The sequence below is a fragment of the Parasteatoda tepidariorum genome, chromosome 2 (assembly GCF_043381705.1).
Source record: "Parasteatoda tepidariorum isolate YZ-2023 chromosome 2, CAS_Ptep_4.0, whole genome shotgun sequence".
Lineage (NCBI taxonomy): Eukaryota > Metazoa > Arthropoda > Arachnida > Araneae > Theridiidae > Parasteatoda > Parasteatoda tepidariorum.
Genome location: NC_092205.1, coordinates 90,792,020 through 90,812,806, shown reverse-complemented (window position 1 = coordinate 90,812,806; position 20,787 = coordinate 90,792,020). Strand labels below are relative to the sequence as shown.

General features: G+C 34.1%; 1 protein-coding gene across 2 annotated transcripts; it reads right to left on the bottom strand.

Annotated features, from left to right (window-relative positions):
* Window positions 1-761: 761 nt before the first annotated feature.
* LOC107443304 (uncharacterized) lies at window positions 762-8,366 on the bottom strand. Of its 2 annotated transcripts, none has more exons than XM_016057158.3 (4): window positions 8,105-8,366; window positions 5,317-5,496; window positions 2,693-2,762; window positions 762-967 (listed from the first exon to the last, which is right to left on the bottom strand). In XM_016057158.3, the coding sequence occupies exons 1-4, from the start codon at window positions 8,351-8,353 to the stop codon at window positions 843-845; spliced, it is 624 nt and encodes a 207-aa protein (XP_015912644.2). In that variant the 5' UTR covers window positions 8,354-8,366; the 3' UTR covers window positions 762-842. The 2 variants fall into 2 exon arrangements, with proteins under 2 accessions (XP_015912644.2, XP_071034248.1); XM_071178147.1 differs by having other exon boundaries at window positions 762-975; window positions 2,695-2,762.
* Window positions 8,367-20,787: the final 12,421 nt, after the last annotated feature.

Genomic DNA, 20,787 nt, shown 5'->3' with positions numbered 1-20,787 from the left:
ACTTTTCTTTATAATGCAATAAAATCTGGCGAGCAGCTATTTAAACGATCAAACACTTCGTTTGTTTATTTGTGGCTTGAAGTTAGGCTCGCAGAAAATGCCGCTCATGGGTTAAATTTAGTAGGAATAACACAACCTGTGACGTAGGCTATAATATACCCAATTATCAAAAAAATTCTCACAAAATTCTCTTCATCGAAGCCGATGCTTTAAATCCGGCTTACTATTTCATATTGTTTTACAACACATGGTTTTAGCCCTCTGGTGGGAAAGACTTTAAAACAAAACTTACAACAGTTACTTTTCTCAACAACTGAAATTTAGAATAGTGTGATTAAGAAAAATATGTGAACTGTTTGAAATTTCAAATTAATACTGAAATGCACGGGTTTAGAATTTTCTACAGTGAAAAGTGGTCGGAACTTCAGTGTCCAAAAAAGTATACAAAAGCTAGTCGTTAAGAACGTATCCAATGAACTGCGAAAGCATTTCCGGGGGTTGGCGAGCGCCAGCGAGCAGGGGGCGAAGCCTCCTAGTTTATATAATATAACGTGTAATTTAACCCATTGATGCACGAACGAAAACAAGCACAAACTGGTTTCAGTCGGGTAAAAACAATAAAGCTGTATAGAGTATCACCTGATAATTAATATTTTACATAGAATCTTACAGTGCGTCGAATAATTTGGCCATGGACTGTACATGGCAGCGTTTTTTTTTATTGTACTCAGACTTTAAAAAAAAATAAAACACTATTTATGTAAGAGAAAAAGTTTATTTCGTCAGTGTTACTAAGTGTTAAAAAATAATCAGCGCTTTTTTATGATTCTATAGACAGTGTTTCATTTCCAACGACTGGCGGAGGATCTTCTGGGAACCTTCCTCAGAACACCTTCCCTCTCTAGGTTCTTGTGTCTGTCCATGGATACTATTCCAGATGGAGTAAACAGCACATTCAGTCTTTCACCTGTATTTGAAATACAATTAAAGAAAGAATACACGATTGATTGGATTTTCACACACTAAAATACAATCTTATTCGATTAATTTATACCACACAGATTATCGAAGTCCGGCATCACTGGCCGCAATCATTGAAATGGTGGGGGTGACCAGTCTGCGAAGGACACCTGGGACCAACCTGAGTTTGGTGAACTTTGGTCGGAGCTTCGGTTTAGTATTTCATTTAGAAATGTGCCGTTTTTAATTTTTAACGAGGAAAGATCTCGGTAAAAAGAATATCTGAACAAATTTTCATTAATCTTGCCTCATTCTGCTATAATAGGAATTTTGTGTATAGTAATTAGTGAAAATAGACGAGTGCATCGCTAACTCTGGTCATATAGGCATGGAGTACTTTTTGTTCAAACTGTTTCATGCAACGAAAAAGGCATATCAGATAGTATTAAAAACAAATATTAATAACAATTATTTAGTGTCTTTTCAAGCGCCCTGTAATAATATCCTGCGTGGTATAGGACCTCGTTAAACTGCTCAACCATAAAGTGATCAACTTCACACGCAGATCGTCGGGCCATCCCCTCACCAGAGTATTAAAATCGTAAAGGCATATCTTCAAATCATCCTCGAGGATGTTTCTGAGACCATCGTCAGTAGTCTAGTGCGACGTAAATGTACTACTATTTGCGAAATTTTACAAAGCGTTATACTTTCCCTTAACTACAACGGTGATGGGTCACGTTTATTTTAGCAACATCAACTCCAGTGCCCCTTTCAGCCGGCCAGGTAGCTGAGTGGTCAGCCTACCTGACTGTGAAGTCAATGGTTGTGGGTTCGAATCCCGCTCAGGGCATGGATATTTGTCTCTTTGTGTTGTTCTCTATTGTGTGATGCGTGAATGTGGCCCACCCTATAAACGGGTATCTGTGTCAATGTGGCGTGGGTAATGTTGCTCGCCTCCGTGACTTAGGTTCACATGTGTCCACTGAGTAACGTTAAATGAGCAACACCTTCGAGGTGTAGAACGAAAGTTCAGTGCCTGCCGTTCTAAAAAAAGAACACCAGACCCTTTTGCCGACGAAATTTTCAAATCTATCTATAAAAAGAAAATAATACTGCCTCATACAATGCTACGCCATAATAAAAACTTCGCATTTATGCAGTATAAAATCTTCTTAAACAAACGCAAAACATTTCGCAATAAATTGATGTAATTACAAAGAATTTAATCAGAAAAACACAAATTTTTTAAATTTATCTCTCTCTGATAAATAATCTCCGCTTGTTATTTCCGGTAAAGTTGTGAGAGTTAAATTTTGATTTGCTGCGCAAAAATTGGAAAACCAGGGAAAGAAGGGGTTAAACCACGGTTAACCAGTCATGGTTTAGTCCCTTCTTGTTGTCCATAGTTAAAGAAATCGTGTATAGTGCGGCTTTCAGGAGAACTCCAGACACCCGTCTCGCGTCGTGGCGGGTACTATGGTTACGAGGAAAGGTCACTTCGAATAGGGGTGTTGGGTGAATAGTTTAGTCTTAATCTTAGCGTAGGTCGTCGTGAGTAAACCAATCGACACCTTCTTACCTCCGTTTCCCCCATTTAAAATGTGCTCTAGCATGTTACCATACCAGCAGACAGCCCCAGACTTTTAGACTGGAGGAGTTCTCCTCAAAGCCGCACTATAATTTCTATTCTATTTACAAAAAGTATAATGAGGAAAAAAAACTTTCTTACTTCCGTTATGACTTTTCATTGGAGCTCTCTTCGTGCCTTTTTTCTCTTCCCAATCTAATGGAACGATAACCTGTTGAACATTAGAACAAAACTCTAAAAAATATTTAGTAAAAATTTTCGCTGTTAATATTGCGTAGTATTTTCGTGCGAACTTGGAGAGGAAGCAGGGAACATCATAGGAATTGTAAATGCATAATGACTCTTGACCCGTAATGTCACCATACGCCGATAGGGTTACTTTCTTATTATGGATTGACTGTTCATGCGCCTCTGAACCTGAACTTTTATTTATGCAAATTATTGTAATTTTATGTTTATTCTACGTTTTCTTAATTATTATTAAAAGTTACATTCAAATAAGTCAAGTCTGGGCCAGGACAGCCTTGTTGGTAGGACACTGGGACCATGTCTATGAGGTTGTAGGTTCGATCCCGCCGGTCGAAGACTCCCAGTGTAGTAAATGGCGACTTATGCACGTTAAATCAGTCGAGTCACAAAGTCCTCCATGTTCCCACAACAAATCATACCTCTGGGGGTATTTTTCCAGGAGTTTCCTCGTCTTCTGGATTGGGATCAAAATTACAAGGCTACGGAGTTAAACATTAGTAGTCGTAAACCCAAAATTATGTCGGCTGTTTTCAACGATGGTTATAAAATTCAACTAAGTCAAAAGACAATTTTTTTAAATTTCAATTTGATGATTAGGCGTCTATTTTGGAGATTTCGACAAGTTAATCGACAAATTATTACGATAAGACAGCTATTTTCGGGCTTATTTGTATGCAGTGTTTTGACCATAATTATTAGAAAACATATCATAATTTAGATGAATAAGAGACACCGGTTTAAATTTGCAGTCCACAAAGACTAAACGTTCCAAGTGACGTTATCTGACGTTTTTACGACATAAGCGACTCTCAGTCCTTATCATGTGCCCTACATTCCCTCTAAGTTGTGATATGAAGTTAAGAAATATACAGTAAAATTGCTTTTAAGTTTAAGAAATAACAAACATATTCAAGCCATAAATATTTTCATTGATAAATTATATCAGAAAGACATCATAATATTGAATATACTTCACATAAGTTTTTATTTGTTTACTTCATTGCGTGATGCAACTTATCACTGAAATCTTCTATATGTTTATCTGTGAAAAGGCCTGTCAGTGTATCGAAGTGGAACTTTCCTCGTACACTTGGACATTTTTCGATCTCTAGTCAGTAAGGCTTTCAGTGTTTACTCGACTTCCCAATGAGATGACCCAGGTTCGAATTCCAGGGATGGCTGGTCTGTACGAATGTTGCTTCCGGCTTTCACCGATCACAGTGCTGATATAAAATATCCTCAGTGGTAGAGAAATCATTGGTTAGAATCCCTTTACCATCGGGTTAACCATGGGAAGTTTTCGCATTTTTCTTCTCCCTGGAACGCAAATGCGGATTAGAGTTTCATCAAAAACGTCCTCTACAAGGTTGGTTCAGTCAGTAAGGCTTTCAATGTTTACTCGACTTCCCAATGAGATGACCCAGGTTCGAATCCCAGCGATGACTGGTCGGTACGAATTCTGCTTCTGGCTTTCACCGATCACATTGATCAGCCTACGTAGGGACCGACGTTGCGCATTATCGGTCCTCGTTAAACTGTTCTACCGCAAAGTGCTCCACTTCGCACAGGTCGTCGGGCTACAAAAGCAGGGGAGCCGTCCCCTCTGCAGAGGATTGAAATTGCGATAGCGTGTCTTCGGATCATCCTCAGGGATGTTTCCCAGACAATAGCCCATTATGCAGCTCTAGTGCGACGTAAATAAAGTACCCAGTGGCGTACGCAAGAGAGGGGTTTAGGGCTTTAAACACTCCCCTTGAGCTCAGACAAAATGGCAAAAATAAACATTTTTGTAGAAATTATGCGAGCTATTATTTTTTAGGACTATATATTTTTATTTGCCTTATGCCTACTTTTTTTCCTCACGGTATTCTGAGGAATACCGTGAGAAAAAAAACATTTACTATAATAGGGTTGTACTTTTGAAACCAAATTCACGTGATACTGTTACGGACTGGTTCCTTTCTGTCCTACCAGTATAGTTTTCGAGACTGGCNTATCCTCAGTGGTAGAGAAATCATTGGTTAGAATCCCTTTACCATCGGGTTAACCATGGGAAGTTTTCGCATTTTTCTTCTCCCTGGAACGCAAATGCGGATTAGAGTTTCATCAAAAACGTCCTCTACAAGGTTGGTTCAGTCAGTAAGGCTTTCAATGTTTACTCGACTTCCCAATGAGATGACCCAGGTTCGAATCCCAGCGATGACTGGTCGGTACGAATTCTGCTTCTGGCTTTCACCGATCACATTGATCAGCCTACGTAGGGACCGACGTTGCGCATTATCACTCCTCGTTAAATTGTTCTACCGCAAAGTGCTCCATTTCGCGCAGGTCGTCGGGCTGCAAAAGCAGGGGAGCCGTCCCTTCTGCAGAGGATTGAAATTGCGATAGCGTGTCTTCGGATCATCCTCAGGGATTTTCCCAGACAATAGCCCATTATGCAGCTCTAGTGCGACGTAAATAAAGTACCTGCCAACCTACCTATAACTGCAATAAAAATAAATTTTTAAAAAAATCACCTCATCTGCGAGGGGTAGACTTTGGTGTAAAGAAAGCAGTTGATCAGAGGATGGATGGGAGAACTCATCCAGCCATTCAGTCATTTTGGCCAGTCGACGCGGATTCAGCAAAGTATGCTCCTCTGTCAAGTAGGGAATGGCATCGACGTCGTCGAAAGGCTTCTCGTCAAACATATCCATCTGGAACATAATCATTACATATCTTTCTTTTATTTGAATCAAAAACGAAAACACAAGAAATTTTAAAGAAGTACGAGCTGTATGAAATTTTCCACCCCAACAGCAGGAATGTGCAGCGAGCAAAATTGAAAACAAACCACCCTCAATAACTTTTGATCTAATGATCGGATCTTCACGTTTTAGGACTCAATCTCAAATATTCAAATGGGTAGCCGCAAACATACAAATCAATTAGTGAAGACGATATTTTAAGTTACGAAATCAGGCACAAAAACGTTCTTTCTCTGAATAAGCATACATTTCTTTCAACGGAATTCGGATTTCTGACCCCCAAAACATAGGGGGTAGCCGCAATCTGATAAATATGCTCCCAATAGTTTGGTCCGAAAGAACATTCCAAAGTTTGGACTTTTTAATGTTAATTTCACTTTTTGCATATTTCGCCATATCTTGAGACATTTTTAAGCTAATTTAAGAAAATCTTGCACGCAATTATAAAATTCATTTATACCAAAGATATTTTCAAGCAAAAAATAACTTTTAGTAAATATTCATTATTCTTATAATTTTATTTAATATTAGTCGAAAAATTTTGAATTGTAAGGTATGAAATTTTTTACACCATTTTAAAGAGTATAATTTTACGTGGCAAAATATAAAATTTGAGTGAAATCAGTCGAATAGTTCCTGAAAAATCCAATTTTTATAAAATACGTTGAAATTTTGACCAATATGTGAAAAAACAAAAGGGGCATAAGCTGTACCCTAAATAAAGGAACTGGTCACTTGTCCAGCACTGCAGCTGACCAATACCCTGTCAGTCAGAGAAAAACATGTCTAATAATAGAAAAACATGCCTATGATAGTCCTTAACGACTACACAACTCTCGCATCGTCATTCACGGGGTCTTTATTAATCCATGTGGCAATCATGCCCAGTCTTGCACCAACGAACCATTGAGCTCATCGATGGTCATTGGAGCCGGTATTTTACACTACCAAAGGCGCCGCACGTGTTTTCGAAGGGATTAAGGTCAACGAACATCGCCGGCCTCTTAAATCGTTGAATATCCACTGATAAGAGTTATTCGACCACCAACTGAGCCCTGTATGGACGGGTGTTATCATCGATATAAAAAAAATTCTAAATGCTCCACGGAAAAGTCTTACATGGGGTGCAAGGATCTCGTCCCTGTACCACTGACCTGTCAAATTACCTCAATTGAACTCATGAAGATCGGTATGCCCATCTGCCATGATGACTCCCCAGACTATCACAGTCGTTTTTTTCGACAATGTTAGAGGGCTGATATCGACTCCCCGATCTCCAGATGAGAACACGTCTCGAGTCGCTGTCCAGACTGAATCGTGACTCATTACTTAATTGCCACCAATCATTCTCTGTCTAAGACAGGTCTTCTGGCAGCACCACGCTAGACTGTTTTTTTTGGCGGGGGAGGGGTTCGCAGTAAAAGAATGCAGATTACTGAACATCTGGTATACAGGTAACCTGCATTAAGTCTCTATGCGACTGTTATCCGCAAAATAGATGTCCCTGTTACATTAGACAGGTAGCGAAACAGTTGTGTCACTGTCGCGGATCTATTCCTTTTGGTTAGAAGTCTCAACTAACAGTCTTGAGCTGACGTTATTGTCTTTTTTTTTTGGCTACCTTGACCAGGTCAAACCAGGTATTTAAAACCCATATAGATTTTTTGCGAAAATTGTCCGCCAAAAATTGACAACTAATAAATTTTGGTTCGCGGGCCACAAGAAAGGCGTCGCGGGCATCCAGTTGGAAACCACTGGTCTGGAAGATGACGACTGACCATACTAACGATACGTAAAAAAGAATATTTAGTTTGACGTAATAAACTTTTTGTCATTGAATATACATTTATATAAAATATGATTTAGATATTTTTAATTATGTATATCTTACGTTCTTTTCTTCCTTTTTTTCATTTATATCGACTTCTTTTGTTTTCTCCAGTAATTGTACTACTTTCATAAGGGCTATTTTATTTAGGAGTTGACCAGCACTTCAGTAAAATGCCGATTGTGAGCCAATAGATTTAAGGCTCTACAATTTCGTGATCTACGGCATAATTATGGCAATGTGGTCAGTATTGCGCATATCTCTACGTCCTAAACAAGTTGATACCCATGGATCTGAAGCTGTATGGGCTTCAAACCGGGATCAAGACCCAGTTCTTCACAATCGCAATACAGTGCCTTAACCATCGGGCCTCATCTAGAACCGGACACATCCCTGCTTATGTATCCTGAGTATAACTAATTTTAACGAAAGCACAAATTTTTTTTACCAATACCTACCCAATTGACACTCATCATTCAGGTATCTCTAGGGCAGATTTGTTGGCCACTCTTTTAGGAGAACCCTATCAGGAGAACCCTATTAGGTGGTCTAACGTTGCTCGCACAGTAAGGAGAGATAGTACAGAGAATGAAAGAACACCCATGCCTTGTCTCGGATTCGAACCCTGAACCTTTCTGATGTGAGGTCAGCTCCCTGACCACTTCACAGAAAATGCTGAATATTTCGGGCTGAAAATGAATAATAGATTTGTGGAGAAAAAAGACTAACCTGGTTGAACTGAGGCCAGATGACGTGTGGTTTCAGTTGTGGGTTAAGAGCCGAGAGATCTACCTGAACTAGCTTAGGTGCAAGTTCGCCATATTTGTAAAGAACCAAACCCGGTAGAGAAGGTCTTAGGGCAGAAAGGTCAATGGTCACTCTGTCTTCAGCCCTCTTCATCCGCATTCCAATTTCGGAACCTAATGGAGTTGCTTTGCCAAAGTGAATGACAAGACCCAAAAGAAACCAAACCTCCATTTTTTTCTTCTTTCTAAACTGCAATAAAAAAGATCAATATACCAAATTTTGATTTTTTTTTTTTTTAGTTCACTTAAACTGTGCATCCTTTAGTTCGAATTTAATATCCGAAAATTCAAAATGGTAAAGGTTGGAATGCTTTGAATGTGACAATTCGAATAATGAATTTTTTTCTTTTAAAATATTGATTTAATAAACCACTCTATCAACACAAAATATAGCAATAAGTATTAGAATTCATTGAATAATTGAAGAGCCAACTGCAAGATCAAGGTTAGTCCAAATTTTTATTACATTGCATTTAAGACTTAGAAAAGAAAATTAGTCATAATGCATCAATAAGTTCACGAACAAGGCAGTCAAGCAATGCTATCAATAATACTATTATAGCATTTAAAAAAAATAAAAAATAATATATATATTTAGCTTACTTGCTAAATTGTAGTGATGACAGCTTATAGTAATTTCATTGTTATGACAATGTAGCTCTATTTTGTTTAAAATCATATATGTCGTGGGCTAATTTTGATTTATTTTGAAACCAGTGTTGAACAACCGACCCATTTTGGGGTTTCCGACTATCGACGTTTAACTTAGCCCAGCCCAAAAGACAAGGGTACTCTTGGCATTGGACAATGGATCGCACGAAGACGAAAAGAGTTATTCTTTCTCATGATCCGTTTAGGATATTTTACTCCTCGATACGGATGCAAAATTCATTTTGACCATATCTGAGATTAGGACCGACCATAATTGAAAGTTTTTGCACTCTTGAAATGGGCCAATCTATGGCCGGGATAGCCTGGTTGGTAGGGCACTGTGCCCTTGTCCAAGAGGTCGTGAGTTCGATCCCCACCAGCCAAAGACGTAGTAAATGGTGACTGATGCACGTTAAATCTCTCGAGTCACAAAGTCCTCTATGTTCCCATAATAAATCATACCTCTGGGGGTAATGATTCAAGAGTTTCCTTCTTGTCTTCTGGATTGGTTCAAAATTACAAGGCTACGGAACATTACGGATTGAACATTAGTTATCGTAAACCCAAAATTGGGTCGGCTGTTCAACGACGGTTATAAAATAAAATAAAACGTGACAATCTAGTTGGAGAAGTCTGTAGTTTTTATAAACTGCTTGATATGTTTGCAGTGAATCTACATACTTTAAAGCTAATTAGAAAGTACACAATTCATCGCGAAACAATTAGCCCAATTTATTTCAAAGCCGTTTATTATAAGTCCAGATTAATGTAGGCTTATTTTAAAGAATTATTAAAGGTTTATTACAAAATTGCATTATTTTATAACTTGACAGTGCTGGTAAATATTTAAATTTAGATCCCTCTAAAACTGAAAATTTCAGTGTAAATATAGAAATCCGAACATGGGACAAAATTGTTTATAATTTTCGGTGCAAATTTAAAATATTAAACTATAACATTTAATTCTTTATAACTTCAGTCTTTTTACTGTAATATCTTAATTAAAATTAAAACAAATTTTTAAGATGATTCACTTCACTTAAAGCGCCAGCATAACACAAGATTGCCAAACTGTCGAAATTTACAGTGAAATTTTTAGTGATAAATATCAGAAAAATTCCATTTGTCGACTCTAATCCCCTCTCCCCTATTCCATTACAATAGCTAAAATTGAAAATTATCAAAATTAACTTTAACTAAAAAGAGTTATTATCTTCAGTGGTAGAGTATTATCTTCAGTGGTAGAGTATTATCTTCAGTGGTATACGTATCACGAGTTAGAGTTCCCTCGCCATCAGACTAACCGTGGGAGGTTTTCCTGGTTTCCCTCTTCGTATAACGCAAATGCAGGTTAGTTCCATCAAAAAGTCATCCGCGAAGATAAAGTTGCTCCCGATGCCTTATAGTTTCCTTTTCTTCTGGGTTGCGTTCGAAATTACAAAGCTACGGTATTAAACATTGGTAGCCGTAAGCTCAAAATTTCGTCGGCTCTTCAGCGAAAAGAAAAATGCTTACGTTTTTCGTTAAAATAGAGTCCTGATCTAAACACACGTTTATATCTAAATACGTTAGTTAAAGTGCATTAATAGTTATGAAGACATGAAATATTTAACTAAACATTAACTTGAAAGACGGGTATTTAAATGTCATTGAAGGGCTAATAATTATACTGTTATTTTAAAAGAAAAACTCAACTGTACTCACCCGGAGCCTGTTAACGAATGAACGAAAGTTCCTTGATACTCTAATAAACCATTTGATTCGATTATTTTATATAAGACGTCCCACAACGCCACTCCCCCACTTTCTAATACAGCAGTGGGAAGGATTCCATTACTGAGGCTTTTAACCTTTTTGATTTACTTTTCTCTGTGCCTTTTCGCATAAAATAAATCGATACGTAAAATAAAATGAAGAATCTTTATACCGGATTGTGGGTACATCGTTAAGTTTTTTAAAATATGACATTCAACACGAGCAATTGTCAACAATTAAAGAAGCCCGGTTTTTGATTTTCTAATACATTTGAAAAATGGAATTTTTTTCTCTAGCTTATCGGAAGCCATTGTTCTAAATTTAAACTATTGACGATTCAGTTTTGTCAGATATTCTCCGACATCAGCGTCTGCTGGCTTACAACTCTTATCAAGAAAAGTTTATTGCACTTTCCATAATTCTTAAATATTTTTAGTCGTTACGCCAGTTTATCTGAAAGAACAATGTGATGGTGATAGCATAGGCACACTACGTCACCAAATTATTATTACTGAAATGATGTTTAGTTTTATGGTTATGTGTTAAAAACGTGCTAACTAAATAATTTAAAATCAACGGTAATTGAAATTTTAAAAAAAAATGTGTACTGAAAAACAAAATTAAGTTAGAAAATGTATTTAATTGTAATGGAGATCAGTAAAAAGTCGCCATTCTATTATTGACACCAATGATGCTTAATTTTGGTAGTTGACACTACTGGCATTATTGAATTTGTCAAGTATCAATTTTCTTAAATGGTTCATCCGATATTCTTTCTCAAAGATTTCAATAATTAAACTACTATATACCTCTTACCTAACACAAAGACAAGCACGAAACGATGTAGAACGAAAAGCAAACTGTGGAGCTAGACTCCCGACAATGACAAACCGTTATTCATCAAAAGGCATTTTATCAGAGATAGAATTTGATTAATGGGTACTACTAGTTGATTCATTGCCGCTTTGCGAGAGGCTGGGAGAGCTGTATTAAGATAACCGGACTTTGCGTGCTGGTAGGGAGAACTGTTTTATACAAAAAAAAATTAAAAGCAATGCAATGAATTTGAGAAATTTTCATATCAGTATATGCTCGAATGCTCACTTTATATGAAAGGGGCTAAAGGGTTTAGCAGTATAAATATATTAAAAAAAGATAATAAATTTTTTGCATGAGAGCTGTTATGAATTAAACTCTTTTAGCTAATCCTCTTCCCTCTGTGATGTTTTCTGATTCTCGTGTGGCACTACCGGGATAATTTGGAGCTAGTATTGATACGGAAATCTACCCATTGAATTTCATTATAAAGTGTATCGCAATTTCTTAAAAGTATTTTAATATTAAATAATTGAAGTTTCAAATGTTCAATGCTTAGTAATTGTAAGTTTAGTGTTTTCAGTGTAAAGTTTTATTTCTTTTTCCTCCTACAACTTTAGCTTAATCTTCAAGCTAATCTACTCGAAAGGAACAATTCAATTTTGAGATGGGCTTCTGGACACTGCAAATGGAAATGATACACTTTGGTGGAAAACTAGGGGTTGTAGGTTCGATGCTGACAGCAAACGTGATCCTGTGTCTGAAAATCCTCCTGCTAGATGTTGTGAAGAAGTTTGAATGAAAGACGCGTATAGTTTGTCCACGGTATGAACTCCCCCCGCCACAAAGTCTGAGACCTATGGTGCTATGGAAAAAAGTAAAGTGCATTTCAGGGAGGGTAGCTTCTCTCCACTCTAGGGCTAGCACTATAGACCAAAGAAAAGGATTACCTTTCTCTCTCCGACGCGAGTCAAAACCGAGTCAAAAATAAGGACTAAATGATACCTTCCAACATACACAGATTAACTTTAATAACTCCTCAACTTCACTTTTTCATATTAAAGATAAGCGTACAAATCAAGGTAAATGGGGATCAAGAAGTAATGGAAACTCGCTTAATGGTGTCAAATTAAATATAAAATAGTAAAAATTTTAAATTTAATAATTTATATAATAATAATATCATTAAAAAAATTTTAGCTTTATATAATAGGTTAAAAATTAAAATTAGCAATATACAATCTCCTTACTTAATTATCAATCCTAAATTTCATAAAATTCCTATAGAATTTAGAACAATCACATGTGGGTCTAATACTTACCTAGCTAAACCTGGCACCATTTTCTCTAATTGCTTAAATAAAATTATTAGCAATGTTATTAATGAAGGTTTTTCTTGGATTATCACTAATAATCAACCGATTTAAGAATTTATTAAACATAATAAAGTTAATTCGATTACGACTTTTGATTTCCATGATCTTTTCAATAGCATTCCCTTTTCAAAAATAAAAGATGTCCTTCTGAATTATCACTATGATATTGAAAATATCCTTAATTGCGATTTCGATTATCGGTAAATTCTAATTAATTTTTGTCTTTTTAATAATTATCTTTACAATGAAAAAGATATTTTTCTTCAAATTGATGGAATACCACAATGATCTAATTTTTAATTTATCTTAGCAAACTTATTTTTGCACTATTATGAAAAAAATTATACTCTTAATATTAAATTTGTTTTCAGATTCATTGATGATTTAATTTTCTTTAATTTTCAAGCTTATTCTATTTTATTAAATAATATTTACCCAGAGGAATTAATCTTTCTTCGTAATCATGATGATAATATTTATTTCAATTTTTTGGATTTGGGTATTATAAAAGAAGAAAATATCTGCTTAGTTGATTTATTCCATAAAAGAAATGATTTTAATATAAATAAACTAATTACTTGGAATTCTAATATTTCTACGAACATCTATTTAAATACCATTTTTAATCAAATGAATAGAATTAAAAGAATATGTAGCAATGTTTATTTATCCAAAAAACAAATAGACAAACTCTTTCAAAATTTTATAAAAAAACAATGGATGCCCAAATAAAGTAATTAAATTCTGTATATTGCATATTATTGTAAATAAATTTACAAAAAAACTTCTTTGTATAATTTTTACCATGTGCGCATCCATTTCGGGCAAATCCATCATGAGCAATGTAAAATTATGTGCAAACCAGGCAATTCATGTTTCTTTCCCTTTTCTACTTTACTTTATTTATTTTCTTAAATAGAAGTAATTTTCAAAAATTATTAATTGTCAACTTCTTTAAGCTATCCAGTATAATATAGTTCGAGCACATCCATTCTCGAGCCCGTCCTTGATAACTAACAAATCAAACGCACTTCAGTACTGCAATAAGAACGCCCTATAAAACAAAACCCCTCTATTTACTCTTTTACCTCAATTTGCGCTTCTGTTTTCATCTTTTGTAATCTGGCAATCTTGTTACGAAAATATTTTAAATCATTATTGAAAAAATTCCCGTACATGTAAGTTCATTTGAATTCGCTACTCCCATTATAGATTTCATTTTATGTTTTATTCTGTTTTTTCATTACATTTTATTTTTTGTCTTTACGTGATAATTTTACTTAATGTGTTCTATTTAATTTGCTGTAAATTTTTTGTAATTTCGTTTTTTTTTCTTTTAGTGCTCCTTACACTATTGTGTTGATATATTTTGCCCTGGCTATATATTGATACAATATTAGAAAGCACTCCTTTTTGTGGATATAATAGTGTGAGCTGATGAAAAGATTATATCTTTTATTTTCCGGATTTTTATTACTTTTTTTATTTATTCATCTTTATATTTTTTTTCTTCCCTTTTTCGGATATTTTTTTCCGGATTGTTATTGTTCTTATTATTATCATTTTTCTTTTTCTCTTTTTTAATTGTTCTGTAATTTCATCCATGTTTTCTCTACTTTTGAATATATATATATATACCATAATGTGTGTATATGGGGATCTGAAAACCCCCATAAATACCGTGAGACACAAAGGGATTTCCCTAAGGTTAATGTGTGGTGTGGANGCAACATACCTCTCTAATACTAATATCTTTTTGCAAGATACTTTAATATATATATATATATATATACATGTTATATTTTTAATTATTTGTTTATTGTTGTTTCTATTTATCTTCTGCGCAACATGTAAGAGTTAGCGGAAAGCTTACAGGGGGTGGAGGGTGTTGTCGATAGAAGGAGACATAGATTTAAAAGCTTCTGTATTAATAATGGAACACAGCATGATGCAATGGGTTAGCGACACGGGATATTTATTGGATTTGATTTCATCGGAATTATACTTCTTCATAAGTTTATTCTCATGTATCGCCTTCAGATTTAATTTCTCGAGTGACAAAACATGTTACAATTTTCACTTTCCCTGTATGATCACAAATAAATAATTAAAAAAAAGACAAATTTGAAAATCTATCTGTAATTATTCGTCTTAAGAAAAAAAATCTATTTTTTAATAGTAATTTTACGTCAGTATTTCGTACGTCTAACGTTTTTTGCTAGAATTAATATTGTTTAAGTTATTTATAAAATATTTCAGAACAGGAGTTATGGAGGTATTAACGCGAGTTGAATGATCGATTTAATTTTTGTTGAAAGGCAAATGTACAGTACGGAAAATAAATAAAAAATTCAAAAAAAGTGACTACTCTGAATAACTTTTAATGTAATGATCAGATCTTCACGTTCTAAGACTCAATCTTACTGGGTCGAAGGGGTGAACTCAAACATGCTGATTAATAAGGGCAGACGATGTTTTAAGTTACGAAATCAGACACAAAAACGTGTTTTCTCTGAATAAACATACCTTTTTTTCAGTGGATTCAGATTTCTGACCCCTAAAATATAGGGGGTAACAGCAATCTGGGAAATATTTTCCCAATAGTTTGGTCAGGAAAGTGCTCCAAAGTTTAAACCCTTTCCTTAATATTAATATTGTTCTTTTTATGTATTTCGTTAAATCTTGAGAACTTTTTAAGCGAATTAAAAACTTTTTGCTCACAGTTATAAAAATCATTTATCCAAACATAATTCCATGCAAAAAAATAACTTTTATCAAATATTTACTATTTTTTAATCATTTTATTTAATAATAGTAAAAAATTGAACTGTAGGGCATACAATTTTATGTATCATTTTCAAATATATAATTTTACTAATCAAAATACGAAATTTGAGCAAAATCGGTCGATCGAATTTTAAATATCTGACTTTTTTGAAATTCAAATTTCTCAGGCCAATTTTTTCAAATTTTGAATTTTGCCATGTAAAATTATATTTTTTAAAATGATGCAAAAAAAATTGTATACCTTACGATTCAAAAATGTTTCGACCATAACTAAATAAAATGATGCAAGTATAATAAATGTTTTACAAAGGTTATTTTTCGCACGGAATTTTCTTTGGATAGACGAATTTTATAATTGTGAGCATATTTCGCTACATCTCGAGAACTTTTTAAACAAATTGAAAAATTCTTGAGTACAAATATAGAATTAGTTTATTCAACGATAATTCCATGCAAAAAATAACTTTTAGTTAATATTTATTATTTTTAATTATTTTTCTATTAATGATCGACGTATTAATGGCATAATTGAGGTGTAAAATTTTTAGCATCATTTTGAAGAATATAATTTTACATGGAAAAATAAAAAAATTTAGCGAAATCGTTCGAATAGTTTCTGAGAAATCAAATTTTGAAAAAGTCGTTTTTTTAAAATTTGATTTCTCGGGAACTACTTGCGACTTCCCTCAAATTTTATATTTTGCCATCTGAAATTAAATACTTTGAAATGATGTAGTAAGCAGCTGCAAACTTTTTAACTGGAACTAGAGTAGGCGCCGAGCTCGAGATTGTTATTATTTACATTTCTATTGAAAACACCATCCATTAAGATCGAGTCTTAGTTCATGAAGATCCGATCACTAGATTAAAAGGTATTCAGGATTTTTTTTTTTTTTTTTCCTTTGCGTGTTTAGCGAAAAAATAATTGTGTGATTGGAGAAAAATAATTTTGAAGATGTTGAAGTTACTATTTTGTTGAAAAAGTTGAATAAATTACCGACTGTTGAGTAAGATGTGGATTAATGTATTTTCAAATGGTCATATTTTATTCCAGAGTGATGCAGGCAAAAGTGACGTATATATTAAATATCATAGACTGCTTAAATGAAGAATTAAATTCAATAATTAATAAAAATGTTTTTTTTTATAAGAAATGTTTGTTTTTAATAGGCTCTATATAGGTCCAATATTAAAAAATCTAGACATCCCAATATTGGTCCCTCGGTCAAGCTCATTTAGGACCCATATTGAGCCAAGTTTGAGCCGAACTGCTATCAAGATAAAATTGTTGCTAGGGCTCTTACATTTGTGGAAAGGTAAATATTTACTACTCTAAGGTGTTTCGTTTTCAACCTTAGGCTATTGCTTATCAACCTGAAGTATAATTTTTTACACCTATGGAAGTATTTATTGAACAACCTAAAGTGCTTCATTTAACACTTCAGCTTATTCTGGAACTACCTCAAGTGTATTTTTTGACAGTTGTAAAGGTAATTTTTTACTAAAGTGAGGTGTTTTATGATCTACCACAGGTTATTATATTTCAACCTCAAGAATATATTTTTATGCTTGTAGAGGTTTATTAATCAACTTAAGGTGTGTCATTTTGCACATCAAGTTATTATAGATCGACCTCAAGTGTATTTTTCGACCGTTGACTAGGTTGTTTTTATGAACGTGAGGTGTTCGATGTTCTACTTTAGGTTATTATTTTTCAACCTCAAGTGTGGATTTATATAGTTATTGAGGTATTTATTTATTTACCTAAGGTATGCCACTTTATACTTCCGGTAATTATATCTTCATGCATGGTTTTAATATTACACCTTCGACAGTAATTACTTATTTTCTTAAGCTATAAAAGAAATTTTAAAATACATATTTCTTATGTAATTTCAATATATTCAATTAAATTATCAGTGCTTGTTAAGTGTTTGAATTTTTAAAGCTATGAAACTGCAAATTTAAATAATTTTTCAACTGACATTCAGCTTACTTTTCTTTAAAACTAAAATTTCATTTTTTTTATCAAATCAACAAAAAAATTTTTAAATATTGATTCTGTCTCCCTGTTGAAACTTCCTGTCTCCCTGTTGAAACTTCCTGTCTCCCTGTTGAAAGTATTGGAACCTAAAAGTAAAAAATATGAGTTAGTAAAAAAGTCATATTTATAACAATAGCTGCAGGTTTTAAAATACTCGAAACTGGAAATTGTTTCGTTTTTTCCATGATTTAAATTAACTGGAGGAAATTAATTTTCTTTTTCAGATAAATGGCATTCCACTTCTGTCATTTCTATTCAATCCTCGTACGTAAAAGCGTTTATAAGCGTGACCAATACCACAGCCACAAAATAAAATACACTGAAGAAAGTACTACCATTAACAACCTTTACAGAAACTCAAATATATAATTCCAATCTTATTATGAAATTTTAGCACTTTTTATTTTCCTAAAAATCTTTCATTATGGTACTTGTAAGTTTGATAATTAGATTTTCTTTCTTTTTGTCTTACGAATATTTATATAAATTCAATTGGAGATCGAAATGGGCTACAGGTGGCGTAGAGCAAACCTCGCTACCTATGGCAACACTTTGCATGCTTTCATCATTAGTGGTGGAGAGTCACAGAAGAGGAAAGTACGTTAGTTTCTGTCTTGATTTTCATATGATTAAAAAAAAAATTTCACAGGTGAAAAACTATATGAAACTGAAAACTACATTAAACATAGTTCTAAAAGAAAGCCTCATGGAAATTTTGAAAGATATTTTTATTAATTAAAAACGAAAGATATTAAGAAAAGGAAAAATATCGTAGTACATTCCAATACAACAGGAAGGAGTAGGAGAGGGAAGGGTGAAGGACCAAAGGCATGGAGCTGATCTTCTCCCCAAATGGCGTATTCCAGCTCTGCGATCACCTACAAGACTAGTCTATACTTTTTAAACTTTTTGTCAGACGTCATAAAACTAATAGTTTGACGCTGATTTTGAAAAGGACTTCCGTTATTGTCAATCACTTCAGAATTTTGCAAAAAAATAGCTATTTTAATCAATGTAATCAAGAATAGGTACCAATTTTTACGCATTTTTTACATCCAATCGAATAAAACTAACCATAAGCTGATAGGATCATTTGTTTTAAAGTTGTGAGCAATTTTATGAGAAGAAAATGTCTAAAAGAAAGAACGATTTGAAATAATGCTTTTAAAAGAGATAGAGTAAAATATTTCTCATGTAATTTATAATACCGAACAGAATAAAATTAATTGTTAGTTGCTACAATCATTTGTTTAAGTATAAAAACATATCTCACAGGGTAAAATTAAGAAACAAAAGTAAATAAATAAATAAAATAAAAAATTCATATAACTTTCAAACAATAAATACTTTTATTCGCAATCGATTTTATTCGATTCAGCATTAAAATTATATACGAAGCTAAATTAATAAGTCGGTATTGACTATAATTAAATAAGTCGGTATTGACTTATTTCTAAAGAATTTAAGATTTCTGAAACTTAAAATTATGTCAAATTTGAATAAAATTGGAAATTTTAATATCGTTTGTTACATCTCCTTTTGATAAATTATAATCTTAAATACATGATATATATATATATATTTTAAAAAGTTCAAAGCATTGTTTTGCTTTTTTATTTATTATTTATTTTTTTCCGCTTTAAAATTTAGTGATTACATTTATATTTTAGTTAGTTAGCGCACCGGACTGCGCAGGAGTCAAGAAACTGGCCTTGCATCAAAAAGGTTCTGGGTTCGAATCCCGGGCAAGGCATGATTGTTCTTTCATTTGTACTATTTGCTCTTGATGCGGGGTGGGAGCAACGCTGGTCCACCTAATATGGTGCCCCTGAACGAAATCTTAACACAAGTGACCATTGGAAATAAAAAGAAAAAAAAAAATTAGTTAGTTTTTTTTTTTTCGTTATTATATTTCTTAAATATTAACAGTCAACAACATGTCTCAAGCTAAATAATGCTACTCATCGAATAAATATTTTTCTTCTAAAGGCTTCTCAGAGAGAGAAGAAAAAATACTAATGGAGAAAGTTTTGCAGAGATTATAAATCGATGTCGATAGGTACGTATTTTATTTACGTCACACTAGAACTACACAAAGACGGTCAGGGAAGCATCCCGGAGAATGTTTCAATGACATGCCATCGAAACTTTGAATCTCCTCACAGGGTATGGTTCCCTGCTTTGGTAGCCCGCACGCTAAGTCAAACACTTTACGGTCGAAGTTACAGTTTATGGGAACCAATATCGTGATCCCTCTATCCCTATGCAGGCTGATCAAAGTGGTGATCCACTCTCCTACTAGCCACAGCCCGTGACGCCAGGCTTCGATGCTCTACTGAGAATAGTGTTTTTTATGATCAATCCACTGCGGTACAAATCAATGTTGAAATCGTTGAAGAGATCATGTTGGCGAATTGATCATACTATCGAATATATCAATATGATAAATTCGGTGAAATGAGCTCTCAGTGAAGTAATCGTGCTGATGATGTGAATTTTATCGACTAGATCGAGTCGGCAGTATGAGTTATCTGNGATGTAAAATTAAACACCTCAAGTTGAAACATATATACCTCTGGAGGTATATATTAAGGTATATTTGAGGTTGGTTTTGAGGTATTCATTTGCACCCTTTTCAACCTCAACGACGTCTTTAAATAACAACCTCCTTTATACCTTTAAAATATACCTTGTTTATACCTCATTTATACCTCGATTTTTTCATAAGGGTATGCAGGCTGATCAAAGTGGTGATTCACTCTCCTACTAGCCACACCCTGTGAAGCCAGGCTTCGATGCTCTACTGGGAATAGTGTTTTTTATGATCAGTCCACTGCGGTACAAATCAATGTTGAAATCATTGAAGAGATCATGTTGGCGAAGTGATCATACTATCGAATATATCAATATGATAAATTCGGTGAAATGAGCTCTCAGTGAAGTAATCGTGCTGGTGATGTGAATTTTATCGACTAGATCGAGTCGGCAGTATGAGTTATCTGTCATGATAGAAATCTGAGCTGTCAGTGAATTGATCGTAGAGGCATTGACGATCGCAACGCTCGAATACGCAATCTGGGGAGAGACCGGTTTCATGCCTTTGACTCTTCTCCCTTCCCTCTCCACCTCTTTTCAGTTGTATAGGAATGTACTACGATATTTTACCCATTTTCTCAA

Bases quoted from the DNA above. Each gene is read 5' to 3' on its own strand.
- LOC107443304 (XM_071178147.1), bottom strand. From the start codon at position 8,353: ATGGAGGTTTGGTTTCTTTTGGGTCTTGTCATTCACTTTGGCAAAGCA. The intron at 2,763-5,316 runs GTGATTTTTTTA...AATGTTCAACAG, and splicing joins GTCTACCCCTCGCAGATGAG to GTTATCGTTCCATTAGATTG. The intron at 976-2,694 runs AAGTAAGAAAGT...TAATTGTATTTC, and splicing joins CCAATGAAAAGTCATAACGG to AAATACAGGTGAAAGACTGA.